The 25,855-nt window shown below is 41.9% G+C and overlaps 1 protein-coding gene across 4 annotated transcripts in view; it reads left to right on the top strand.

Annotated features, from left to right (window-relative positions):
• SEC62 (SEC62 homolog, preprotein translocation factor) overlaps window positions 1-24,144 on the top strand; it is an 83,114-nt gene extending 58,970 nt beyond the window's left edge. For all 4 annotated transcript variants that reach the window (XM_029615352.1, XM_029615353.1, XM_029615355.1 and 1 more), the window contains 4 exons: window positions 11,921-12,013; window positions 16,394-16,454; window positions 17,997-18,116; window positions 20,456-24,144. In XM_029615352.1, coding sequence (XP_029471212.1) covers window positions 11,921-12,013; window positions 16,394-16,454; window positions 17,997-18,116; window positions 20,456-20,901 — 720 coding nt within the window. In that variant the 3' untranslated portion in view covers window positions 20,902-24,144. The remainder of the gene's footprint in view (window positions 1-11,920; window positions 12,014-16,393; window positions 16,455-17,996; window positions 18,117-20,455) is intronic.
• Window positions 24,145-25,855: the final 1,711 nt, after the last annotated feature.

Here is a 25,855-nt window from a genome sequence, read left to right as displayed (position 1 = left end):
TGGGTGACATCATCAGGATGGAGCCCAATCACGGAAAACTTCTGTCAAAGTTTCCAGAACTTTGACTGGCCCCTACTGGGCATGCCCAGCACAGCACTAACCCTGCAGCCAGCAGGGGTCCCCCTTCAGTCTTCTTTTTTCCGCGCAGCAGTAGCCTCGCAGTTTAGAAGCTCTGAAGAGATTCCTGACAGGAATTTTCCTCACGGAGTTAATTAAAATTAGATTGCCCCACAGGGGTCCCTCTAACTTTTCTCAGGCTGCGGTACTCCGGTAAGTTTTCACCATTTTTTGTCGATTACTGTCGAGTTTGGCTCTCGCTGCCTACTGGCCGTCGACCGTACCGTGGCTCGATTTTTCTATGGCCATGGCAGTCCGAGCACAGACGAAACGACTATGACGACTTCAGTAGCACACCTACGATTGGTGTGGCTTCCTGCCATTTGCAGGGCTGCCACCTGGAGCTCTCTCCACACTTTCGCAGCCCACTATTGCTTGGACAAAGCCGGAAGACAAGATTCCATCTTCGGCCAATCTGTCCTGCGTAACATATTTCCAACGTGACGTACCAACACCCTTCCGCCTGCCCGGTGGGGTTCAGGATGCCCTCTACCAAATTCCACCCCAGTTGTTGTGCCTGTTGCACACCGTTGGGTACATTTGGTGCATGTTCGGACATCCTCAGCTTGGTACTCACCCATATGTGAGGACTACCATCCTGCTTGTCCTGTGAGAAAGCAAGTGTTGCTTACCTGTAACAGGTGTTCTCACAGGACAGCAGGATGTTAGTCTTCACGAAACCCGCCCTCCGCTCCGCGGTGTTGGGTTCGTAAAGTTTTTGTTTTATTTTTTCGGCACTGCCTGTAACTATCAAATAAGACTGAAGGGGGACCCCTGCTGGCTGCAGGGTTAGTGCCATGCTGGGCATGCCCAGTAGGGGCCAGTCAAAGTTCTGGAAACTTTGACAGAAGTTTTCCGTGATTGGGCTCCATCCTGATGATGTCACCCATATGTGAGGACTAACATCCTGCTGTCCTGTGAGAACACCTGTTACAGGTAAGCAACACTTGCTATCTCTCAGGAGGTCGATGAATCTGGTGTGAATTCCAGGGCAGTGATGGAACCAGCAGCCGTCTTTCTGGCAGATGTGGGCTGCGATTTGGTCCACACCTCAGGTAGAGAGGTGACTTCGTTAATAGCGGCCAGGTGTCAGTTATAACTGAGAAATTGGTCGGCCGATGTGACCTCCAAGTCCAACTTTAAAGTTACCCTTTAAAGGCTCAGTCTTGTTTAGGAATGAGAAAATGGCCAGTAAGTGGGGTGAGTCCCCGCTTCCTTGGGTACCGGAGGATAAGAAGCAGATGCTGTGCTCCTTTAGCATGAGAGGTCGTACTAGAGGATCCTGACGTTTTCAACCCTACAGAGGGGCAGCCTTTCAGAGGACTCAACCTCTCGGTAGGTCTTAGTCCTTTCATCCCAGACTGCCCAGACGGGGCTCAGGCTCGGGTAGTGGAATCACCCTGAGCCTCCCAATGAAGGTGTACCAACCTATCCCCAGGAACAGGAGATAGGGGATCACCTCTCTTTCTCTCCTTTATCAGAGGTGGGTCGAAAACATGTCAGACCAGTGGGTCCTGGAAGTGATACGAGATGGATATGTGCTGGAGTTTTGCAGTGTTCCTTGGGACGTGTTCATGGTATCTTCCTGCCACTCCTTGCAGAAGAGGCAGGCAGTGGAGTGTACATTGTCAAGTCTCCTCAGTCTGAGGGCTGTGGTTCCCGTGCCTATGTCTCAAGAAAATACAGGCTGATATTCCATTAATTTTGTTGTGCCCAAGAAGGAGGGCTCTTTTTGTCCCATCCTGGATTAAGGGAGGTAGTCGTGGCCACGTATGTGGATGCTTACCAGCCGTTGCCTAGTCAGGTTAGGGATCATTCCACTAGAGGTCAGGCAGTGTCATGGGTGAAGGTTAGATTGCTGTCTTCTGACATTTGCTGAGCTGCGACATGGTCCTCCTCACACATCTTTTCCAGATATTATTGTCTGGATGTGCAGGCCCGAGAGGACACAGCATTCGCATGTGCCATTTTGACTGGACTGCATGAAGCCTCCTGCCCTGTTCAGAAGTAGCTTTGGTACATCCCACTTGTTAAGAAATGAGAAATTACTACTTACCTGATACTTTCCTTTTCTTTAGTATAGATGGGTGGATCCACCTTTCCGTCCTTGGCTGCCGGTGGGTTGTGCTATTATTCTCTTGCGTGGCTGCATGTTCCAGGGAATACTGTTAAGTGTTAATCCAGTCCCTAGACTAGTGTTAATACATTCTTTGTCTGAGCTCCGTGTTTTCCTGTTGGTTGAGTGCCGGAATGGTTATCTCTTAATAATCAAGTTTTTGCTAGTTTGTACACAGTTTGCTTTTGCAGAGAATAATGGCTGCCTGATGTCACTGCAGGAATATATATACCGTGATGTCGGCTTTGCTCAGTCTTCATCTGCTGGTAGAGGTGCATAACCTATTCTGGATCCACCTGTCTATACTAAAGAAAAGGAAATTATCAGGTAAGTAGTAGTTTCTAATTTGTTGTTCAGCCAGTTCTGTTTTGCTTTGGCCTTATGCTTTGGGATCATTGTCCTGCTGAAAGGTGAACTTTCTCCCAAGTCTTAGTTTTTTAGTGGACTAAAACAAGTTGTCTTGCAGTATCTCCCTGTATGTTGCACCATCCACCTGTCCTTCAATTTTAACAAGATGCCCAGTCCCCGCTGAAGAAAAGCATCCCCACAATATGATGCTACCGCCCCCATACTTTACTGTTGGGATAGTGTTTGCTGAGGAATGGGCAGTGTTAGGTTTGTGCCACATATAGTGTTTGAATTTTGGCCAGAACACTCCATTTTCTTTTTTTATAATTAAAAATTTTTATTGAGGATTTAAGCAAAACAAAAATAAAATTTACAACCATGAAATAAAATACAATAACTGACTCTCACTTTTGCTTAAACCAATGAGACCCTGCCCCCTCACCCCTCCCCACCTGCAATCAATCAATACTAGCAAAGAAATGCTGCACTAATCACTTACTATAACACAATAATCCAAATTAGTGGTTCTCAACCTTTTTTCTGTCGGGACACACCTGACAGATGGTTCTGACATGCGTGACACACTGAACACATGACCATCATAGGGCTAAATGTAAAAGTACAGTTTGCATCCACAGGAAACCCCCCCCTCCGACCCACAATTATGGATGTAAAGCAGAATTATGATATTCCCCGTACAACTCACCTTACAAAAAATATATTCTGGTTCTAGTGTCATCTCAGTAACAGCAACACAAACTCCAACTACCAGGCTCAATAGCCCTACTTATGAAAAGACAACAGTTTATCACTAGTACAAGTCCTCTTGAGAAAATACAACAAATAAGACCGATACAAACGCTTACATGCTAGTAAAATATCTCATCTCAGTAACACACACAGAACCAACCTAACATACTCCCAGGATCTGCAGTAATGCACATAAACTAATTCGCACACAGTTACACTTGTATTATGTTATGCACTCAAACAGTAACAACCCTACCTATGAAAAGGCAACACTACAAATATTAAATCAGGTCCTAAACACCATACACCTCCTAATAGGAAAATAGAACTAGCCAAGCAGCTATAGACCCCCAACAAAGAAATAATTATATAACTATATTAATAAGCAGAATAAATGTTTCACAACTATGAACAGAATATAATATCCAACAATTAAAAACTCATAAAAATTATTTAAAATTCTCCAAACACCAATACAATATTTCAAAACAGCAGACATATCACATAATATTCAGTAATTAAAATGATAGTCAATCAAGAAAAATAAACTTAAAAGCCACCTTTACTAACCTCCTCCAGCAGCTCTCCTACTCCTCTTCCATGCAGGCCAGTAGCACACACCAGAAGCAGTAGTGGCTGAAGCTCTGTATTCATGGTCCTCTTCCTTAGTGCCCAGGACCAGTCTCTCTGTCTCTCACACACACACACATACCAGTTACACCCCCATGATCAGTTTCTGTCTTTCACACACCAATCATCTCCCGACCAGTCTTTCTCTTACATACACACCAGTCACCTTCCCGAACAGTCTCTCATGCACACACATACACACACACAGGCTTCCCACTCCCATGTTCTATTTTACATATATAGGCTTCTCACTCCTATGCTGTCTCTCACACACACCCATGTTTCTCACTCCTATGCTAGCTCTCTTCCCATGCACATGCTTCTCATTATATACACACATCACCTCTCTGACCGGTTCTTTCAGTCACACACATGCTCTCTCTCACACACTTTACATAAACGATCTCAATCAAGTGCTCTCACTTACACACAGGCTCTTAGTCACAGTTACACATGCACACTCTCAATCACACATACATGCTCTCACAGACAGGCTGTCTGGCTGTCTCTCTCATTTCCTGCCCCCCCCCCCCCCCCCCCCCCCGAGTACAAATGGTAGCTCTACCGCCTCCTCTAGCCTCTACAGACCAAGAAAGAAGAATCCCATCAGCCACGGGAGGCTAATTCTGCTGTCTCCTGTGCCGATTTCTGGCTGCTTCTGATTTTGCTTCGGACCCACGCTACTGCTCGGGGCTGCCACTGCTGACGCTACTTTTTCATGCAGCATGGCTCTTTCTTCTTCCCGTGCACCCCACTGCACATCACTTCCTGTTCCGGGCCAGGATTGGGGCAGGTGCGGGAAGAAGAAAAGACCCAGCCACAGTTGCCAGCTTCCAATAACACTGCTACTTTTCCCATTCGGGCTTGAACGTGCTGATAGCCCGGGTGGCAACGGCAGCAGTGGAAGATAGCCTGCCTCTCGCTCGGTGAAGGAAGAGGGGGGAAGAGCAGCGGGAGACCAGTAGCACGTGACACACCTGCCGCTGCTTGGCGACACACTGGTTGAGAAGCACTGATCCAATAGATATCACAGTCATTCTGTAAAATATACATTTGTCCAAAGGAAAAGAGCGCTACTAATTATATGACATACAAAATTACCCAATTTATAATTGAATAAAGGAATATAGTCTCGAAAGAATTGCAAAAGGTCAGGCATAACATATGTCAACCCAATGGATGATAGGAAGATTCTACTACATACCACCAAGATTCTTCTCCACCCGTACTACAAAAACAATGGGAAAATGGGCTCAGATATAGACCAGGGGAAAATAGTGATAAATAAAGCATAAAGGAGATTAACAATTTCAAGAAAAGAAGTGAGCCATGCAAAATTAAAAGTTAAATTCCTCCCACTTCATAAAGGGTCCCCAAATTTTGTGGAACAACGATTCATGTTGATGCCTGGCAGTAGAAATAGAAGCCATTCAGCAATAAAAGCGCACTCTCTGTTGTACCCTCTGGTAAGGAAGGAACCTCAGGGTGTTTCCAATATAATGCAAGCTCACATCTAGCTGCACTAAACACTTGGCAAAATCGTTGATGATATTGCCCTAAAGACAGCAAAATCTTTCCCTAAAGACAGTAAAATAAAACCCACATCACACAGATCACCAACCCCTAAAATCACTCCTAGCCAAGTTGTCACCACTATCCAAAATAAGGAAACCTTCTTACAACCCCACCAAATATGGGAAAAAAGTGCCCACTTCACCACACTCTCTCCAGCAGAGATCACTAAGAGAAGGATATCGGCAATGCAATCTGTGCGGTGTAAGATACCACCACACAAGAAGTTTATAACAATTTTCTGCACTGACAGAAACACCTAGTCCCATGTTTCTGGTGAAAGCTTCATCCCCAAATCAGCCTCCCAAGCACTAATATGAGAGAATGTTTTCCCAACGGGTCCATTAAGAAAAGAATATATTTTTGAAATCAAACCTTTTTTTTTTTTTTTTTTTTAATCAACCTCAGCACAAAGGTGTTTAAAAAAAAAAAAAAAAAAAAAAGGGGGGTTTTCCCTTGAGCCAAAGAGGAAGAGATCTCCGGAGATTGAAGAAAATGGCCAGAAAGTCCACCTTACCCAATAGATACTTGGCAGTGAGATCTTCTCTGTGCATAAGAGAACCCCCAGACAACACATTCTCAAATAGTACAATACCCCAAGGCCGACATTCCCAAAAGACCTGGTTAAGATAACCCACTGGGAAAATCCTATTGTGGAAAATATAAGAGGAATAAAAGGGTCTCTCTGCCCAACTAACTGAGCCTTCTACTTGGACCATACTCGTAACATGGTATGTAGGGAAAAGGGAGGGTCCCCACACTAGTACCAGGTGTTTTGTGGTTGACATGGCATTGCCGAAAAAGGCACCCCCCCCCCCCCCCCCCCACTGTATGCTGTTCAAACTGAACTCACTGTTTAGTGGTAGTTATCCTCTGTATGTTTAGAATGGCCTTAAGTTGAGCAGCGGCATAATACCAGGCTAGGTTAGGAACCCCCAAACCCCCCTATCCTTGGGCTGGTTCAGAAGAAGACACAAAACCCTTTGGGGACACCTCCTCCAAATGAAATCAAATATCTTCTGCCAAGTGCGAAGAATGGCAGAACTAATGAAAATTGGAAGAGTAATAAATAAATACAAGAAAAGGGGAAGAAAGTTTATTTTTATAATAGCAATACGACCCAGCCATGAAAATTGTTCTCTATCCCGTCTAAGGAAATCTTTCTCCACAGCCTTCACTAACAGGCGATAGTTTAAAGCAAAAAGATCCTGCACATCAGGACCAATCTGGATTCCCAAATATTTAAGAGTTTTTAGACCACTTAAAAGGAAAAGCAGTTTTCAGTTGACAAACTTCACTTTCCGCTAGAGTTACATTTAATATTTCAGATTTGTCTAGCTTGTCTCTAAATCCAGGAACTGCACTGAAGAGTTTAAGTTCACTTGTAACGCCCTGCAGTGAGAGCAGGGGATCAGTTAAGGTGAATAAAATATCATCTGCAAAGAGGGCTATTTTAAGATTCGAAGCCCAGATTCTAGAAGCAAAGGGTTCTAAAAATAAAGCGAGCAAGAGCGGGGATAAAGGACACCCCTGCCTTGTTCCTCTCTCCACAGAAAAACTGCTACCATAACCCCCATTAACTTTAATGCATGTTTTGCGGAGCTTGGTATAGTTTAATCCAATTTTTAAAAAAAGGGCCAAACCGCATTTTCTCTAAGGTTTGGAAAAGAAATGGCCAATGGATCATGTCAAATGCTTTTTCGGCGTCAATGGACAGAAGTAAGAAAGGGATATTCTCCTTCTTAACCCACCCTAAAACATCCATAACTTTACAGACATTGTCCGCCACCATGCGTTAGGGGACAAAACCCATCTGGTTCATGTGCACCAAACCTGAGAACCACCACATTTAATCGTCCCACCAGCACTCTAGCAAGGAATTTAAGGTCTACATTAATTAGAGAGATTGGTCGATAGGATCCGTACAAAGTGGGATCCCTGCCCAGCTTAGCAGTAATCGTGATCCCCGCAATATTTGAATGCTTTGGAAGAGAAGCTCCATCCCTAATTCTATTGAAAAAAATGTGTTAAAGGGCCCACTAATATGGAAGAAAACTGTTTATAGTAGCTACCTGTATACCCATCTAGCCCCGGGGATTTCCCAGATTTAAGTGACTTAATTGCCTGTAAAACTTCTTTTGAACTAATAGTCTCATCCAAATATTGCATTTGATCCTTTGATCAAGGGAGTGACATTGATTCTAAGTACCCTGGGATAGCGGCATTATCAATGGCCCCCATCCCTACTATATAGGGAAGTATAAAAATCAGAAAAACATTCCCTTAGAGCAGTAGAGGAAGTCACTATTGAGCCATTAGTGCCTCTTATTTTGGCAATGATGTTCTGGGCGGATAGAGCTTTCAATTTCCTTTCCAAGATCCTCCCTGCTTTTTACCCCCCTCAAAAAAAGATCTGTTTGGTGCATTCAAGTTTGAATGCTATTTTAGTGGAATCCAAGAGATTTAATTCACTCTGAGCAGCATTCAGTTGCTGTAACACTGAAAAATGTTGTGACCCCCATATGAAGACGCGAAAGAATGGCTATTCTATCCAGTAAAGCAATTCTATGCTTCTCCTCTTGCTTGTGGAAAGAAGCATAGGCTATAAATTGACCCCTCATAACAGCTTTAGAGCATGCCCAAACAGTGCCAGCAGATACAGTGAGGGAAGTATTCAAGTGAAAGTAATCTTTGAGCTTAAAACTAAGAGTTTTACATAACCCCGCGTCTTGTAGCAAACTATCATTTAAACGCCAAAATCTTAGCCCAGAATCAAAATCCGAAAGCTGTAGCATAACCCAGATAGGGGTGTGGTCAGACCACATGATGTCACCAATCCCATCCTCCAGAACTCTATTCTGTAATAGCTTATCTAGTATTCTAGAATACGTCCCATGAGGTGTAGAATAAAAGGTATAGGATCTGGAAGTAGTGTAGCGTTACCTACAAATGTCCACAAAACCCCACCGGGTCCTCAAGGAAGTCAATTCCATCTGTGCCTTAGAGCCAGAGGGGTAGCTTAGAGTGTGATGTGTCCAGCCGAGAATTTCTAAAAAAAAAATTAAAATCCCGCCCATATTACTAATCCCTCTACATAATCTTTTGAGCACATTGTCTAACATTCTCAAGAAAATATGTTGAACTGCATTAGGGGCATAAATATTCACAAAAGTAAAGATTTCCCACTAAATTTTAATTTCAAAAGTGTATATAGTGCCCCTGAGGATCTGAAATATGAAAAAGGTACTCATGGATGACATTCTGGGAAATAAAGATGCCTACCCCAGCATATTTCGCTCCTTGCGTTCTGGCTGTCAGATACTTAATAGGATAATCTTTAAAAGTCAGCACATGCTCATGCCATCTCTTTGTTTGAGTTTCCTGAACTAGGGCTACTGAAATTTTATAGTGCAGCAGATCTTGGAGAAAAAGATATCTCTTTTTATGAGAATATAGCCTCTTAACATTAAGGGACCAAATGCACATGGTCATCATGATAATAAAAGAAAAGTAGCATAGACTATACTCCAGAGCACAAAAACCCCCCAAAAAACAGCACTACAACATCATAGAGCTAATGCAATTGCAAGTGTATCTCCCTCCCTATTCCCCTTATTCTTCCCTCCAACTACTACATCCATACTGTGGACGCCTCCCAATGCAGAGGATAAGTCACACAATCGAAGAACACTCCCACCCAATAATCAGCAACCCTTGACAGCAAATGAAAAAACTTGGTGAACCAATATAAGCTCAGAACCACATAACATTCACCTGTATAATAGCAACCCCATCAGGAATCATAGCAAAACAACCCGATAGCACTAATGGGCATAGCAAAGCATACATAAGAGAAAGCATGATGCTGTGATCCATAAAAATGGTGTCAGGCATTTCATCCCTTCTCTGATGGGCACTTGCTGATGTTTGATGCTCGAGCTTCCTGTGATTGCCAGCTCTTTGCCACCTTGGGAACATGTCGACCGTAATCCTGTCTTCTTTTACCCTTTGAACCTGGAAGTGCACTGGCAAGTTAGCTTTTTTAAAAGCTTTTCGGCCTCAGAGTTTTAACTTTGTAAGTCGTGCTGTTCTCTGTGAAAGAAAGTCCAAACGGGAATGTCCAGCGGTAACGTATATTACACTCACGAAGTGCAGCGGTTACCGCCTTCAAGTCAAAACGCTTATGCAGTGTGGTGGGTGCCAAGTCATTGAAAATGACGATCTTATGCCTTCCCAAAGCCACTCATGTTGCTTTCTAGTGGCTGCATAAGTCTGTTCTTTAATGGTGTAGCTATGCAAGCAGAGCACAATGTCTCGAGCCCTGCCTATAATCCTGGGCCCCAGAGTTCTGTGAGCTCGTTCAATTTTAACCTCCGGGGTCCCTGTCTCAGCTGCCACAGAAGGGGAGGCTGACAAGGGCAGAAATTTACAAATGGTGGCCAAAGTTGAGAGGCAGTCATTGTATTCCGGTGTCTCCGGCACACCGTGGATCCTCAGATTGCACCTTCTTGTGCGATTTTCCTGATCCTCCATCTTACCTGCCAAAGCCTCTTGCTCAGCATGCAAACTTTTTTGAAGGTCACGATCTTCTTAATAGAGACCTCCTGGCCCTCCATGCGGACATCCAGGTCATCTCCCCACGAGTCAAAGGCCACCAAATCCTCCTGGATCTCTGAAACAGAGGCCAATAGATCTTGCTTGTGCTGCCTCATGTCAGCCCGAATATCCATGAACCAGCCTCTTAATTCATCACGGGTTGGGATATCGGACAAGCCAGAAAGTTGATCACTATCGGCAACATCATCCCCAGGCTCAAACGCGGCCTGCCCGCCAACAGCCTCCTGCAACTCCACTGCAAGTTTATTATAGGAAAACTGTTTAAGATCAGCAATCTTCCTTTTAGCAGCCATTATATTATTATTGTCACTGCCGCTCCTAAAAATCTCGAAATAGGTGCGGATGGCAAGGGTTCACAATAGATTCTATCGGGTTAGCAAGGGAGCTCACAGATTAGGTAGCCATTCTCGCCGATGACCTCAGCATTCCCAGAATGCTCCATTTTCGTCTCATCTGACCACAAAATCTCATCCCCCATTTTAGCTGGGTCACTCTGATGCTTTCTGGCAAACTCCAGACGTGCTTTGATGTGTGTTTTCTTCAATAATGGCTTTTTTTCTAGTCACCCTCCCATGCAGACCAGTTTTATGCAGAGCTCTTGATATGGTTGACTGGTGCACCTCCACTCCTGTCTCAGCCACTGACCTCTGTAGCTCCTTCAAAATGATTGTTGGCTTCTCTGTGGCTTCCCTCACAAGTCTCCTTGCACTGATACTGAGTTTTGAGGGACGGCCTTGACTAGGCAGTGTCTGGGTGGTATGATGTAGCTTCCATTTCCTCACAATTGATCCAACAGTGCTCACTTGGATATTATTTTGTAGCTTTTTCCTATCTTATGCATGTCTATAACTTCTTTACTTTCCATAGAATGCTCTTTGGTCTTCATTTTCATAGCTTTCCTTAAGATTTGCAGTCTGATCAATGATACTGGAGTTAGGGGCCTTTTATCCAGAAAAGCTGGATAGAGGCCAATAGAAAACCAATTGTTAGGGCAATATATTTCATCTGTTTAATCTTGGAGCTTCCACAGCATAGGGATTGAATACTTATGCAAGCAGCATTTTTCAGTTTTTTATTTTATTTTATGAAGAATACAGAGAAATAATGAATTGTGACTTTGACAATTTGAGCATATTGATTTACAATAAAAACATGGTCTGGAACAATCTGTGTAAGTGTCATTTGTAATCCACAGAAATGGGCTGACCTTTTAGGGGGTTGAATACTTTTGCAAGCCACACTATATAGAGAGAGGTGCCCGGGATCTCTTTCCTTGAGTATAGTATGCGAATTTTCTTCAGATTTTAGTCCTCCTTTGGCAGGTAATGAAAGACCGATGAGCCTCCTGAGTCTTGGGGCTGCTGTCAGTACTGTCGGCCCATGCAACGTGCTTCATTGTCTTCCTCATTTCTTTTGGTGCTGAGAGGCTGGATGCTACAGGGCGTAGACCCAGGCCCCAGGCTACCCGTCTTCCTTGAAGATTAATAAACTGGTGTGAGAGGGAGACAAGGAACTACTCAGGTGGTTTAAATACATCTCTGCAATTTTCCTTCAGTGTTTGTGAAACATTTCTGCAGTTTTGTAGTGGCTCTGGAAATAAATGTGTGCTTTCTTCCCCACTGAGAACACTTTTCTTACATACTTTACATCTTTTCTTACCCGTTATGCATCTCTGATTGCTCAAATCCTATTTCCTTTCCATTTGTCATTGGTCTCATCTTATGCTCTTGCTTTCATTTGTGGAAAACACAATTGCTGTGTGTTCCTTAGGATGAGACTCCAGGAACACCCAAGAGAAAGGAAACGAAGAGAAAATTTAAACTTGAGCCCCATGAAGATCAAGTGTTTTTGGATGGAAATGAGGTAAGGTGTCCATGTTGCCTTTTAGGTTTTAATCATTTCAGTCTCCTCAGTGTGAACTAGCCTGAGCTTTCTATAGAACAAGCACAGGAAGAGAGACATTTTACCCAGAAAGAGGAATTTTTACCAACCAAAGGTTTTGTACTAGATTGTGTAAATCCTATATATGAGGTCCACTCCAGCAGTTTGTTTACAATCTGCTAGAAGGAGATTCAAGCCAGCTTTAGCGTTAGTCCTGCAGGATTTTGTGGCAGTTTCCCCATAAGCTCCCAAAAAGAGACCAGCTCAGAATGCCCCAGAGTTACTTCTGATTGCTGTATTGTTCTTTTTTGTAGAGATGTTTAAACCAAACATAAGCAGGAGATAGAGAAAATTCCAAGTTACAAAAATGCATTTTTGTTAAACTATCTTTTTGTTATATAACTTTTCAAACCTTGCACCTTTTTCTACTGTCCTTAGACAGTTTCCTAGTGTGTAGGCAGATGGACTCAGGACCAGTGGGCTATGTTCCCCTGCCAGCAGATAGAGATGGAGCAAGCTGACGTCACAGTATATATATACTCCTGCAGTGACATCAGCCTGCCAGTATTCTCAGTCTCCAGCAGATGGTGGACATACAAATCCCTATGGGGATTGCTTCTGATTTTGGAAGGAGAACTTAAAAAAGAAAAGAAAGCCCCTCTCTCCTGCGGTGATACCTGATGGTCCCTCCCCCAGTTGAGAATTCCTGAGGTGATTTCCATGGCCCCTCAGATGTGTGCCTTGGTCCGGTAGCTGGTTTTTCTGGTGTGGACTTAGCTGATTGTACAGCTTAAAGATAACAAATGCAGGAGGCCGAGCGCGGCGTGACGGCACATGCCCTCTCCCCCCACAGCCGGAGACTGTCTCTGTACTCAGCTGGTAAGGGCTGAGCTCAAGTAAGTTAAAAAAAAAAAAAAAAAAGAATAAAGGCATAGATAGTGTAGAGGGGTTTTGCAGGACTTCTTCCAGTCTTCGTGCTCGGCATGCTGTTCCAACATTCGTTCCCGCTCCTGTTGGGATTAAGGGAACCGGACAGCCTGGCAGGTTGAGCGGTCCGAGAGGGCTAGGCCCTGCAGTTAGGCTTTTTCCTGCGTGCCACGTGATAGGTCGTGGCGGCGTTTTCACGTGCTTTTGTGCACGTTCTACTGTCATCTATAGGAAGATCAATGTGCGCGCTCTGTTTTGGGCATGGCTTTTGTGTGCTCTTTTTTTTTTATTTTTTATAATTGGTGGTGTGCATAGTTTGTTTGTGTGTTTTTGCAGCACTTACTGTCAGGGCACCTAATTTTTGTGTGCATAAATTTTGTACATTTGAAATTTTTCAGCGTGGGCCGGCTGGACGCACATTCTTCGTTGGCTGTGTACTGATGGCACTAGTGAGCAAGAAACCTAAGCACCTTGCTCTTTGTGTTGCCTGTCATATTTGGGCATCTCAGCCTGGAGTGTCCTCTGACATGTCAGTGCTGCTTAGAGGCTCAGGGAGAATTGTTTTCCTCTGATTTCACTAAGCCTGGATCTTCCTAGCCTGATGAGGGTCTGGCTAAGGATTTGTCTGGAGGTATGCCAGACCTTGGAACTTCCTTAACTGGTTCCTCCACAGGAGATGGCAGCTCAGTAGGCCCTGCTCTAGTTCCTTCTGCATTTAGCCTGGATCCTGCTGCCTTTTCTTGGGTAGATTTTTTTCAAGGCTTGCAATCCTTTCTTCAGGTACAGTCCTCAGCTTCAACCAATCCTATCAGGTTGGATCCTCAGCCAGTGACCTCTCCTTCAGCCGGTGACCCCTCCCTCTTCCTGTCCTATGTTTAATCACCGAAGCAAACCTCTGTTTGCTGCGGTCATTCCAGACAGGAATCCAGATGACACCGATGATGAGGCAAATCCTGACTCTCTGGAAGATGGGGAAATCCCTCCAGGACTGGAACAGCAGCGCCAATTGTTGAGCATTGTCTTGACAAAAATCATAAAATACAGGAATTATGTTGGTTTGTAGTTAATCATATATGTGCAGACTTCAGAGGAGGCAATCGGGAGAAATTACTTTATCAAAGAGAACAAGAATGGATTTACAAATTGGTTTCGGAAGAGCCCAATGGTCTCAATAGCAAGACAGAGTGGAACAGTTTTTTAGTAATTCCAATGTTTGGTTTATTTGTGTGACATTTGATAGATACCAAAATTTAGATATCAACAAGTTGGTTCACACACCTGGTTTCATTGATTAATTCCCGCTTTCGCGGTCAAACAGCGATTTATAATTTAAAAGAAAGATTCACGTAAGAACGTTTTTAACGTCAATACATGCTCAGTGATTGGTCACATTTCAAGTAGGAGACTGCTTTAAAAAAGACGTAGCCATACTTGATGGCACAATTGAGCCCGAACATCTAAAGGTCGAGAGAGTATTGTGAGTAAGAACCAACGGAAAAAATCTTTCTATAAAATTGATGTAAAAGATGGGTAATATAAAATGTTACGTGAATTGCATTATTAGGTCGAGAGAGTATTAATCCGCCTTGATGAAGTGTCATGCGAAACGTTAATGTTGGCGGGGACTGACCACAAACCAACATGGTTACAACAGCACAGACTTGTGAAAAAAAGAAAAATCTGCAACAAGTTTAAGATAAGTGCTTTCTTTCATGATGTTGGGAAGATCTCAGATATAATATACAAACATATTACCTGAAACTTGAACATTGTTAACATGCTCTATCTTGAAACAATGAGCTACAAACTAAACAGGCTGTTAAAAAGAATATAAAAAGAACATAAGTTGCTGTGATATCTATGCTGCAATATAGCGCTATCAAGACTTGGCTGAATTGTGGCATTAATGTGAAAATATTGCTGCGATACCAACATAACAGCAAATACTTCTCTTTAGACAGAATTTTTCTGTAGTATTAAAAAAAACCATATAAAAATGTATTTTCAATTGAAATGGGAAATAACCACGTTTTTATAAAAATAGAAAATGAGACAGTAAAGACCAGTGATTGAACTTACTGGCTTATAAACAGTGCGGTCATTCAGACCCTTTGCCAATTCTGAGGTCTTTATCTCGATTATCAAAAAGTATTGTTGAAGTGATTTAATAAAGAATAATGTTTACGTGTGAATTATCAGTATTGAGATAACTTAACGACTGGCTTCCACAGTTAGTTATTTGTGATTCCATGGACGTTACAACTACATACTGTTCCATCCTTCTTAACTAAGCTGGTTTTGGAATTTCATTTGAATCAGTCCATTTCCTTGATGTCCTTGGCTAAGGTCAGAGATGTGGAGGATGTCGAGAGACATGTGCAGTATCTGGTGGTTTCTGAACCTTTTCGAAAGATTGGATCGCCTGTTTGTCCTTCATGGTGGAAGGAAGCAGGGCGAACCAGCTTTGTGGGCCACAATAGCTCGCTGGATTAAAGAGATAGCCATGGCCACATATGGGGATGCTGAAAAGCCATTGCCTACTCAGGTGTTAGGGCTCATTCTCCTAGGACTCAGGCAATGTCAAGGGCGGAGGTTAGTTTATTATCCCCCGTCGACATTTGCCGACCTGTGCAAGGTCCTCCTTATACGCTTTTCCCAGGTTTTATCATCTGGTTGTGCAGGCCCCTTGAGGACGCAGCCTTTGCACGTGCGGCGTTGACTGGACCGCGGTCAACCTCCTACCCTGTTCGGGAGTAGCTTTGGTACATCCCACTGGTCCTGAGTCCATCTGTCTACACGTTAGCAGAAATGATTACTTTCCTGATCATTTTGTCTTCCTTAGTGTAGACAGATGGACTCAGCTTCCTGCTCTCGGCTGCCGAAGTATTGTGTCAACGGTCCTCCTGTGGGGCTATGTATTCCAGGGGATTACTGGTAAGTGTTCATCTAGTTCCTAGTTTGGGGTACATATGTTCCTTGCTTGAGTTCAGTGTTTGTTCGTTGAGTACAGTAATGGTTGCCTGATTTTAATCAAGTTTTGCTAGTCTGTCCATAGTTGCTTTTGAAGAGAATACTGGCAGGCCGATGTTACTGCAGGGGTGAATATACTGTGATGTCAGCTTGCTCCGTCTCATCTGCTGGCAGGGGGGAGCATAACTCACTGGTCCTGAGTCCATCTGTCTACACAAAGGAAAATGAAATGATCAGGTAAGTAGTAATTTCTCCATTTTGCACAAACTTCCAGAAGGAGAGAGAAGTAGGGATTTTGGCATTTTGTAGGAGAATATAAAGCACAGTTTCAAGGTCAAATTTAGTTTATTTTACCAGAGAGCCTTTTCTAGACAGTCATAGAAATTGTGCATTAGATAAGGTCTTGTTCTAGAGAAACTCTGTCGAGTGCATTACAGAATACTTTTGTTCTTTGAATTATTACAGGTATATGTTTGGATCTATGACCCAGTTCATTTTAAAACATTTGCCATGGGACTTATCCTTGGTAAGTAAGGGAAGACACCATTTGAAAAGTTACTGTTTCAGATAAAATATGACATTTCTGAATGTTGTATTACGCTCCACTTATAGTACAACCTTCCTTGAAAAAAAGAATTGTTCTCTACCACCTGCATATTTCCAGACCTGTCCTTGAAACCTGGTACACAGCTCCCTTAACTGGGACACTCTCTCTACCTTTCACTTCTTGGCATCTTGCCTCTTCCCCACCTCTTTCCCTTACCTGTTTGAATACCAGCATGTACCCATGCATTTGTCTTCGAACCACCTTTATTGAGTGGATGGAAATGGCCACAGATTGCTTTATTTCAGCAGTTATACCTAACAATGTTATCACTACTCTCATCGGCTTAAGGAAGGTGTACTAGAGGGCAGCTAACTAGTGAGGTGGCTGCCCAGCAGCTTTCTGCTCCAGAAATGCTGCTACTAAGGATATGTAGCAATAGCTGCCCTATGCCTTTGCCTCAATTTAACATGCCCACATTTTTGCAGCCTTCTCCAGACCACCCTTCCCAGGTCTGACTAAACATATTAAACTTGACCGCCACCCCCTGTCCTATTGCGCCTTAGCTGCCCTAATTAAGTGCTTTTCCTTTTCGTGCCAGTAAGGGACCACTGCACAGGTGACAAATTATCCTCTCTCTTCCCTTCCATCCCCCTGGTTTACCCGCTTCACTTTGGGGGGAGGGGTGCTAGTGGGTGGGTGCTTGATTGCTCACTGTTGAACTGTTGGCATCCTTCCTCTGCCTCCATTGCTTCCTTCTTGCTATCCCTGTGACCCCTGCTTCTAACCTCCTTCTCTGTTGGTTAGATCCTGCTTTCCTGTTATCCTACATTTAAACCTGTCTCCAACCCTTCCCCCTTCTTAGCCAGCTGCAGGATGGCTGCCCAATCGTGCAGCCCATATTCTGACTGGCTAGGTCTTCTGACTCTTTCTTTATTGCTCTCCTGCTGGTGTAGCCCAAGTTAGTATTTGTATGTGACCAATTAGGGAAAGAGTAAGGAAAAGTCCACCCTGAACTTGTGAAGGTTGCAAAATAAAGAAAAACATTTATATCATGGTGCTACTCTACCATGTATTGTAACTTTCCTGCAGCTTTTTCTGGGTTTCTAGTTCAATCAAAGCTAACCTCTCCTGGGGCTGCAGTGCCTTGAGCTTTTATTTGCCGTTACCCAGGTTCTGTCTTGCCATTTAGTCCAGCCATGGTCCTCTAGCTGAGGAGCATGAGCCATGGTTTCCCCTGGAATATGGCAGATGTGCACTCTTTGAAATAGCCTTTAGATGATGCTCTTGAGTGATGGTTGGAACTCCCATTTATCTGTGTGTTGTGGACTCTGTTTCCTCTGGGTCCCCACTCACTCCTTTGGCCCTAAGAGTTAGGACCCAGATCCAGGAATTCAACCCAGGTCTCCTATCTGGTAGAATATAGTGCTACTGCCAGGTCATTGTAAACGTTAATGAGGAAGCATTGGAAAGCGTTTTGGGCAGATAATAAATGTTTTAATCTTTCCTCTCTGGTATTTCTAGTGATCGCTGTGATAGCTGCAACACTTTTCCCTCTCTGGCCTGCAGAGATGCGAGTAGGTGTTTATTACCTCAGTGTAGGTGCGGGATGTTTTGTAGCCAGTATTCTCCTGCTTGCTGTAGGTAAGTGTCATTGTATTAGAAGTTAAATTGATTCAAATAGAGCAGGTTGGTTTTAAAATCAGAAGCAGGCAGTTGAGCTGCCTTTGGAAAACCTTATGTGGAGTGCTGTCAAGGATCAGAACATTTTTGTCTGCCTTTATGCCTCAGGAGTAAAGCAGTGTATATAGTTTTAAATTTTAAAAATTATGATCCTTATACACATAACTGGAGAAATATCAGCTGTGTTTGTTTTATTATAAATCTAACAGCACATCTGGTTAGGCAGGCAAATTTTGTTCACTTTGAGGGTTTTGCATTCATTGCCAATACACAATGTAATGATCAAAAATGTTCCAGCCAGAGATTTCTGGCGTAGAGGCTTGAAAACAGAGAGAGGCTTTCCCTGGAGCTCCTCGATGTCTGTGCATACCCCTGTACCTCATCACATTTACTAGGCGTTCTTTGTCATCTGTATACTGTGGAACGTCTTAGATGCTTGACAATGTCTATTCTTTTCATTTTCCAACTTTTGTGTGTAACTTTCCTATCAGTGAAAAGTTGGGTGGATAATAGGGAAGTTCCACACATAAATTGAAACAAATGATGCAATTTAATGGACTCTCGACACCCACTGCTATCAGTCCATTCTGCCAAGAGAGAGAGAGAGAGAGGGAGCGAGTGAAAGGTTGACTAAGCCTGAGAAGGAATGGCTGAGGCAGAGGTGGGTTGCTGGGAGGACTACATTGAGGAATATGATTGGGTCTTCACTAAGGGAGGCGTGATCAAGTAGGAAAGAGGAGAAAAGACTGTGGATTGAGTGGGGTGAGGTAGAGAGAAAAGGACTGGGAATTCAGATACATCCCTCCCACGTACTTGCATGCTCAATGTCAAGAATGCTTTTGGAAATTTTGTGTATTCGAATACAGTTTTCCAGTCTTGTTCTTTCAAGTGGGGGAAGCAATTCAGACTAATTGCATAGTTTTAAATTAGACCATAGTAAACAGATTTAGGATAAATGGATCCCCTTTGTACAAATGGTGGTGTTTATTGCAGCTCAGCTGGAACTGGCTGCACTAGTGCTGCTCTTCCCTTACAAGTGTCTGGCTGTAGTCTTTCTCCTAAACTTGACTGGGTCTAGCTGCTTTTAACAACTTGGCACGTTATCAACAGTTCTTTGACTTAAAACTGAAATGCCTATTGAAGATGTTTGAGGTGTTCAAAGATATACAGATTTCACATGTGCTCCGTGGAAATGAATTAGAAGATTTTTTAATATCATCCATGAATGAGCTGCTCTAACTGGTAGTTGGTTCCTGCACCATATATCCAACCATTGAGGTTATAGCTACAGTGTATCATTACTTAATGTTTTATTTTAAAGTAAGACCGGGAGTATCCTAGAAGGTCAATTAGATTTCAAAAAAGATTTACATTGTATTAATTTGTTTTGTGCCTGATCTTGGGATTGATTTGTTTAAAAAGTTCCAGCATAACGATAGTTTGAGGAAATCCCATTGCTGCAGCCTGGGATGATTTCTGTGTAGTGCCAAAGTGCAGGGTTGTAAAAAGAGAACTCCCAAATGAGTTCATCTTTTAAACTACCCTTCCTGAGCCCCCTTTGCTTCCCCTCATCTCCCATATTAGGGAGATGCTTCTTTGCACAGTATGCTTAGAGCAAAACAAAAATGAGATGTTTGTGGAGTGGGGTAACAAATGGTACTAATATTTTATCAAGAAAATGGCCACTCTGTACTAGCCTTAAAGCCCCTTCTGAGCAGGTGGCTCAGTGACAGACAGATAAAGGCAGGAGCAGAGTTAATGGAATTGCTGTCTTCTACTACTTATTGGCTTTCTGAAGGAGCAGTGCCTTTAATAAAATCAAAAGTTGCTTTTCTGGCTGTCTGACTCCTTACTGAAACATGAAGCTCTTGCAAAAGTCCATCTGTATAAGCTCATGTACCATTTCAGAGAATTTCCTACTTGTCAAAGCCCAGGACAAGTAAAAATAACAGATGAAGAAAAAACGTTAAAATTGTTAAAACTCTTGATTTCAAACAATGGTTAATGACTAGTTTATACATTTTTCAAATATGACATATATGGAATACATTTTAATTTTTGCTGTACACAAAATCCTATCTTGGATGGCTCATCTTCTGTATTAGAAAGCTAGTACCATTCTATTAATTAATGATTTCTGAAAACATGATCTGTCTGTAAGCTGTAAAAGAGCATTGTATGTTTACTACAGTCTGATAATGTTTAAATGTTGTCCTTAGCCTAGCAGGTGATCGTGTTTTAGAGGACTGACTCAGATGTTGACTTGATTTCTCTTTCTTTTGGAACTTTTCTCCCCACAGCCCGCTGTATACTTTTCCTCATTATCTGGCTCTTAACTGGAGGAAGGCATCACTTTTGGTTCTTGCCAAATCTGACCGCAGATGTGGGCTTCATCGACTCTTTCAGGCCTCTGTACACACACGAATACAAAAGGCCAAAAGCAGACCTCAAGAAAGACGAAAAAGCTGAGTCCATGAAGCAGCAGAAGTCTGATAGCGAGGAGAAATCAGACAGTGAGAGAAAAGAGGAGGGTGGGAGGGGAGAAGCAGTGGAGGGCATAGGAGCAGAGCGCCAGTCTGACACGGACAGTGACAGGCGAGAGGATGATGGCTCTCAGCACAGTAGCGGCAACGGAAACGATTTTGAAATGATCACAAAAGAAGAACTTGAACAGCAGACAGAAGAGGAGGATTGTGAGGAGGAGGAAGACGAAGAAGAAACTAGGCCATTATATGAGAAATCATAAAACTTTCTTGTAGTTGTGGGACTGAAAATGTGCAAATGGTTGGATTTTCTATGTTGGCTGCTCCACAAAATGTAAATGACATTTGCTAAATTCTTTCCTTTTTTAACATCTAAATTCTTTTATATTTGTTGCTGTCATTTTGTGAACTGTTAGCGAGATATTTTTTGGTATATTTTTTAGTCTCAAATACCCACATTTGCAAGATTTTTAGCAAACTGGTAAGACACCTTTCATCACATTTGGAGTTTGTGTAGATGGTCCTAGTGAAGAAAGTACAGTTTTGTATAACATTTGTTGGTACTTCCAGTGTAAGAAGAGTTGTTAAATAGTTCAGGAGCTAAATGCAGATTGCAAAGTTATTTAGGGTAAAGACTTTCCAGCTTGTAACGTCCTTGATAGTTCAACTCTGCACAAAATATCAGGAACTGCTCTTTAAAACTATTAATTTTACTAATGAATAACCTCAAAGTGTGTTGCCTCAGACATACAGACTGGTGGTGCTGAGTTGGCTGAAACCTGTTTTATAAATACAGATTCACAGTTCTCACCACACAACCTAGGACATCCAAACAGATTTGTACATTTGGGTTAGGGAAAGAAAGTTGGGTCCTCCAGCTGACAAAATGAACAGTAGGGGCTGGCACATGATGGCTGCTGCACCATATTACACAAATTGTATTCTGTACATAATTTGCAAATCATTTGATTTGAATAGTTTCTTATTATTTAGATCTAAATTTGTCCAACTAAAGCCATTTCAGGGGATGTGTGTTAGAGAGCTGCATTTCATGTCGGTGTGCGACATGTGGATGTGTTCACAGCCGCTTTAGTTTTGTGCCAACATTCCATGTATTTAAGTATGAGTACAATAATGCTTATTAAAATGAAAGCAGGTAAAAACAATAGTTGTTTTTGTGTGTACCTTAAATGTAAACTTTGCTGTTTTGAATTTGGGAATGACCTCCCAAACGTGTTTGACTAGTGGGCACTTCTATAAGATTATGTACCCATTTTCAAAATACACATAACAAAGAAAAAATAATCTGAGAAGGTGGCAGAGTGCTGTCAGATATTTTTCATTTCATAATAAATAGTTGTTTTGAAGTAGTTTGAACTGTTAGTGCTTTTTCTGTATTGTGATTATCACACACGTGTATGTGTGTGGGCATAAGCACACACATATACGCACTCATCTTTCCCAGAACTCTGAAAAGCATCTTGTGTTTTAGTTGGAAGCATTTATGAAAAGATGCCTTGAGCTCATGCACCTGATTCGTTTTGGACTGGGACTGAGAGAGAGAATGCTGCTGTATTTCTGTCCTAGACTTGGATGGAGGAAGTAAAGCAAGTAAGCGATTGCAGCCTTACCATGATTTGCTTCACTAATCGCAAGCATTTTGATGGAAGATGTTAATTTTCCTCATTGTGCAAAAATAGATGCATTGTGTTCATGTGTACGATTTGAGAAACATTTCAGAAAAGTAGTCAGATTATATCTTACTTGTGAAGGATCATCATAGTATTTATTGTACATAGGGGACACAGCATGGAGCTGGGCAGTCTGTTTTGCACACATCTGTTGTACTAATTTGAAATCTACTCCGTTTTGTTTCTGAAATCTGTTGGTCAAGGTTTATTCTTGCCCACTCCCTTTTAGTTACTATAGCTGGGTTCTACTGCTGGTACTGTTTTGCAGGTGGATTTTATGTAACATATACATTTCTTTTCATAATTTATTTTTATTGCAAAACTTTTCATTACTTAAAGGGGAGGTTTCACAAACCTGTTACTTTCCCTCTATTTTATATCCTAGAGTTACTGTTCAAAACAGAGCTCTACTAGTATTTTGATCATCTCTTCAATTATGCTTGATTCCATTTCAGATAATAATTCTTCTGTGCCCCTAAGCATTGATGGCAGTTGTATTCTTTTGATATAGCATGAGTTGGAGAGAGGGGGATAAAATTCATAGTATACAGTAATACTCATACCCTTCAATGAGTAAAGTGTTTATTAGCAAGCATCATCTTTTTACAGGAGTTCTGTCTTACTGAACTGAAATGATTAGTGTCTCCAGTGCTGTTTTTCTGTGCAGGACATTTGTATATACCTGGTTAGTAGTGTGCTGTGATAATGCCTATAGTATTATGGGATTTTGAATCCCTTGAAAATTGAGTTGACTGTCCCCTCCTATCTCCATGTTGTTGCTCTTTTAATTGCAGTTTTTGTTTGAACAGTGCATGAAAAGAATTCTCAAAATGTGCAAGAGCCATTCAGCAGTGTGTAGTGATTGTATTATTTTTATGGTTTTCTGTTTGAGAGTCCAACCATTCAAAATACTGTTCCAGGTTAACACATAAACTTACTTCTACTTTGTGTGAAATACCAAAACTCAACTGTAGGCATTGGGAACTATACCACACTGTGTTTTGTTTCTAGGGAACTCTATGCAGTTGCACCACAGAGCAACATTTGGGGAGGGAGAGGCATTATATTTCTAAAAAATCCTGAGTTCAGGCCAATAATATAATAGTATTTCATGCCTCTTCATCTAAAGATGCACAAGTTTTGGACAACTTTTGGGTAAGGTAGTAAGGCCTTCATGCTTTTAGATGGCATTAATAAAACCCAGTTAATGTTTGGCTTCATACACTAGACCAAGTCTTTTTGTATTAATGTTTGATAACATTCTGGAATTCTATTCATTTTCTAAGAAATAGAAGTAATACAAAATGTGTGCACTTACATTACTGTGTAATTTCATGATGAGGGTAACAAATGTGGATCAATTTGCCATCTTTATTTTTTACACAAGTAGGAAAGGGAATTGGAACTGAGTGAGAAGTTAAAGCTCATTTGTTGGAAAGAACAGAAGTGGATTCTGTTCCTGAGATTCTTTAAAATAAAACTCTCCTAGCTATACAGTTGTGTTCATAAGTTTACGTACCTCTGGCAAAATTTGTAAGATGTGTAGCATTTTAAGAAAGAGTGATCAGAAAAAACACATCTGTTATTTTTTAATGTATTTTAAATTAAACTATTATGCATCACATATAGCACAATCGTTAAACCATAGCAATAAGGGAAATAATAAAATGGTCCTGTTCAAAAGTTTGCATACCCATAGTTCTTAATATCGTGTATTGCTCCCTTTTTGCACCAATGACTGCTTGCAATTTTTAGTGATATTTGTGAATGAGGCCCTTTATTTTCTCATGTGGTAAAACTGCCCATTCCTCTTGGCAAAAAGCCTCCAGATCCTGTAAATTCTTTGGTTGTCTAACATGAACTGCATGTTTGAGTTCTCCCCAAAGTGGCTCAATGATGTTGAGGTCAGGAGACTGTGATGGCCACTTCAGAACCTTCACTTTCTTCTGCTGCAGCTGCTGTGAAGGGTCAACTTGGCCTTATGATTCAGATCATTGTCATGTTGGAAAGTCCAAATGCACCCCATATGCAGCTTCTTGGCTGATGAATGTAAATTCTCCACTATCTGCCATCTATTTTGACTAAATTCTCTTTGCCGCTATAGTTCACACACCCACAAACAGCAGAGATCTACCTCCATGCTTCATGGTAAGGATGGTATGCTTCTCTTCATGTTTATGGTTGTGACCATAAAGTTCAGTTTTGGTCTCATCACTCCAAATTATTTTGTTCCAGACATTTTGAGGTTTCTCTAGGTGCTATTTGGCATATTGTAAGTGGGCTGTGTTGTGGCATTGGTGCAGCAGTGGCTTTTTTCTTGCAACTGTACCATGCAACCCAATTTTGTTCTAAGTGACTCCTTATTGTACATGCTGAAACACTCACATCATTTTGTTTCAGAGAAGCCTATATTTCAGAAGAAGTTGCTTGAGGGTTTTTCTTTGCATCCTGACAAATTTTCCTGGCACTTGTGGCTGAAATCTCTTAGTCTGGCTTGATATTAACAGAACCCATAATTTTTCACTTCTTGATCAGAGTTTGAACAGTACTGATTGGCATTCTCAAATATTTGGATATCTTTTATATATCCTTTTCCTGATTTATAATGTTGAACTACTTTTGCTCGCAGATCCTTTGACAGTTCTTTTGCTTTCCCTTCAGTAAACACCATCAGTGCAACCCTGGATGAAATGCACAAGGGTTTCTCAAGAGCTAAGAAATTCATTGGCTATTTATACACAGACACTAATTAAATCAAACAAGGCACAAGTGTGGATACCTACCCGTCATTGCCATCTCAACCTGTGTGTGTTAACTTGAGTGTATATTATCAGCCCAAACATTCAAGGGTATGCACATTTTTAACAGGATCATTTTATTTCCCTTATTGCTAGGGTTTGTTTAATGATTGTGCAATTCTGTGATGCATAATAGTTTTAATTTGAAACACATTAAAAATAACAGATGGAGTGGAGGAGTAGCCTAGTGATTAGAGTAGCAGGCTATGATCCGGGGAGACCAAGGTTCAAATCCCACTGTTGTTCCTTGTGACCTTGGAAGTCACTTTACATTGCCTCTGGTACATTGCCTCTGGTACAAAAAGATTGTAAGCCCTCTGGGGATAGGGAAATATCTCCAGTACCTGAATGTAATCCACTTTGAAGTGCTGAACTGCAGAATATAAAAATTTAAATAAAATAAATGTTTTGTCTGATATTCATGTTTTCTTACAAATTCTGCCCAGGGGGTATGTAAACGTATGAGCATAACTGTAAATATTATGTTTATAGTGTATCCATTTCATGCTGGTATGATTATTTAAACAAAAAATGGAAGCATCAGGGATGAGTGAACTTGGAGGCTTATGAATGAGGTTCATTCCTATCAAGGTATGTGCAAAACAAACCCATTTGGAGACACACTGTCCCAGAGAGAAAGATGTTCTTGGTTTTACAAGTGGATTACCGCCAAAATGTTTTATTACGAAAATGATGATTCCAAATAGTAAAGCAAACACAGCAAGAAA

The sequence above is a fragment of the Rhinatrema bivittatum genome, chromosome 9 (genome assembly GCF_901001135.1).
Source record: "Rhinatrema bivittatum chromosome 9, aRhiBiv1.1, whole genome shotgun sequence".
NCBI lineage: Eukaryota > Metazoa > Chordata > Amphibia > Gymnophiona > Rhinatrematidae > Rhinatrema > Rhinatrema bivittatum.
The sequence above is the reverse complement of the archived record's forward strand: the minus strand, read 5'-3'. Positions and strand labels throughout refer to the sequence as shown.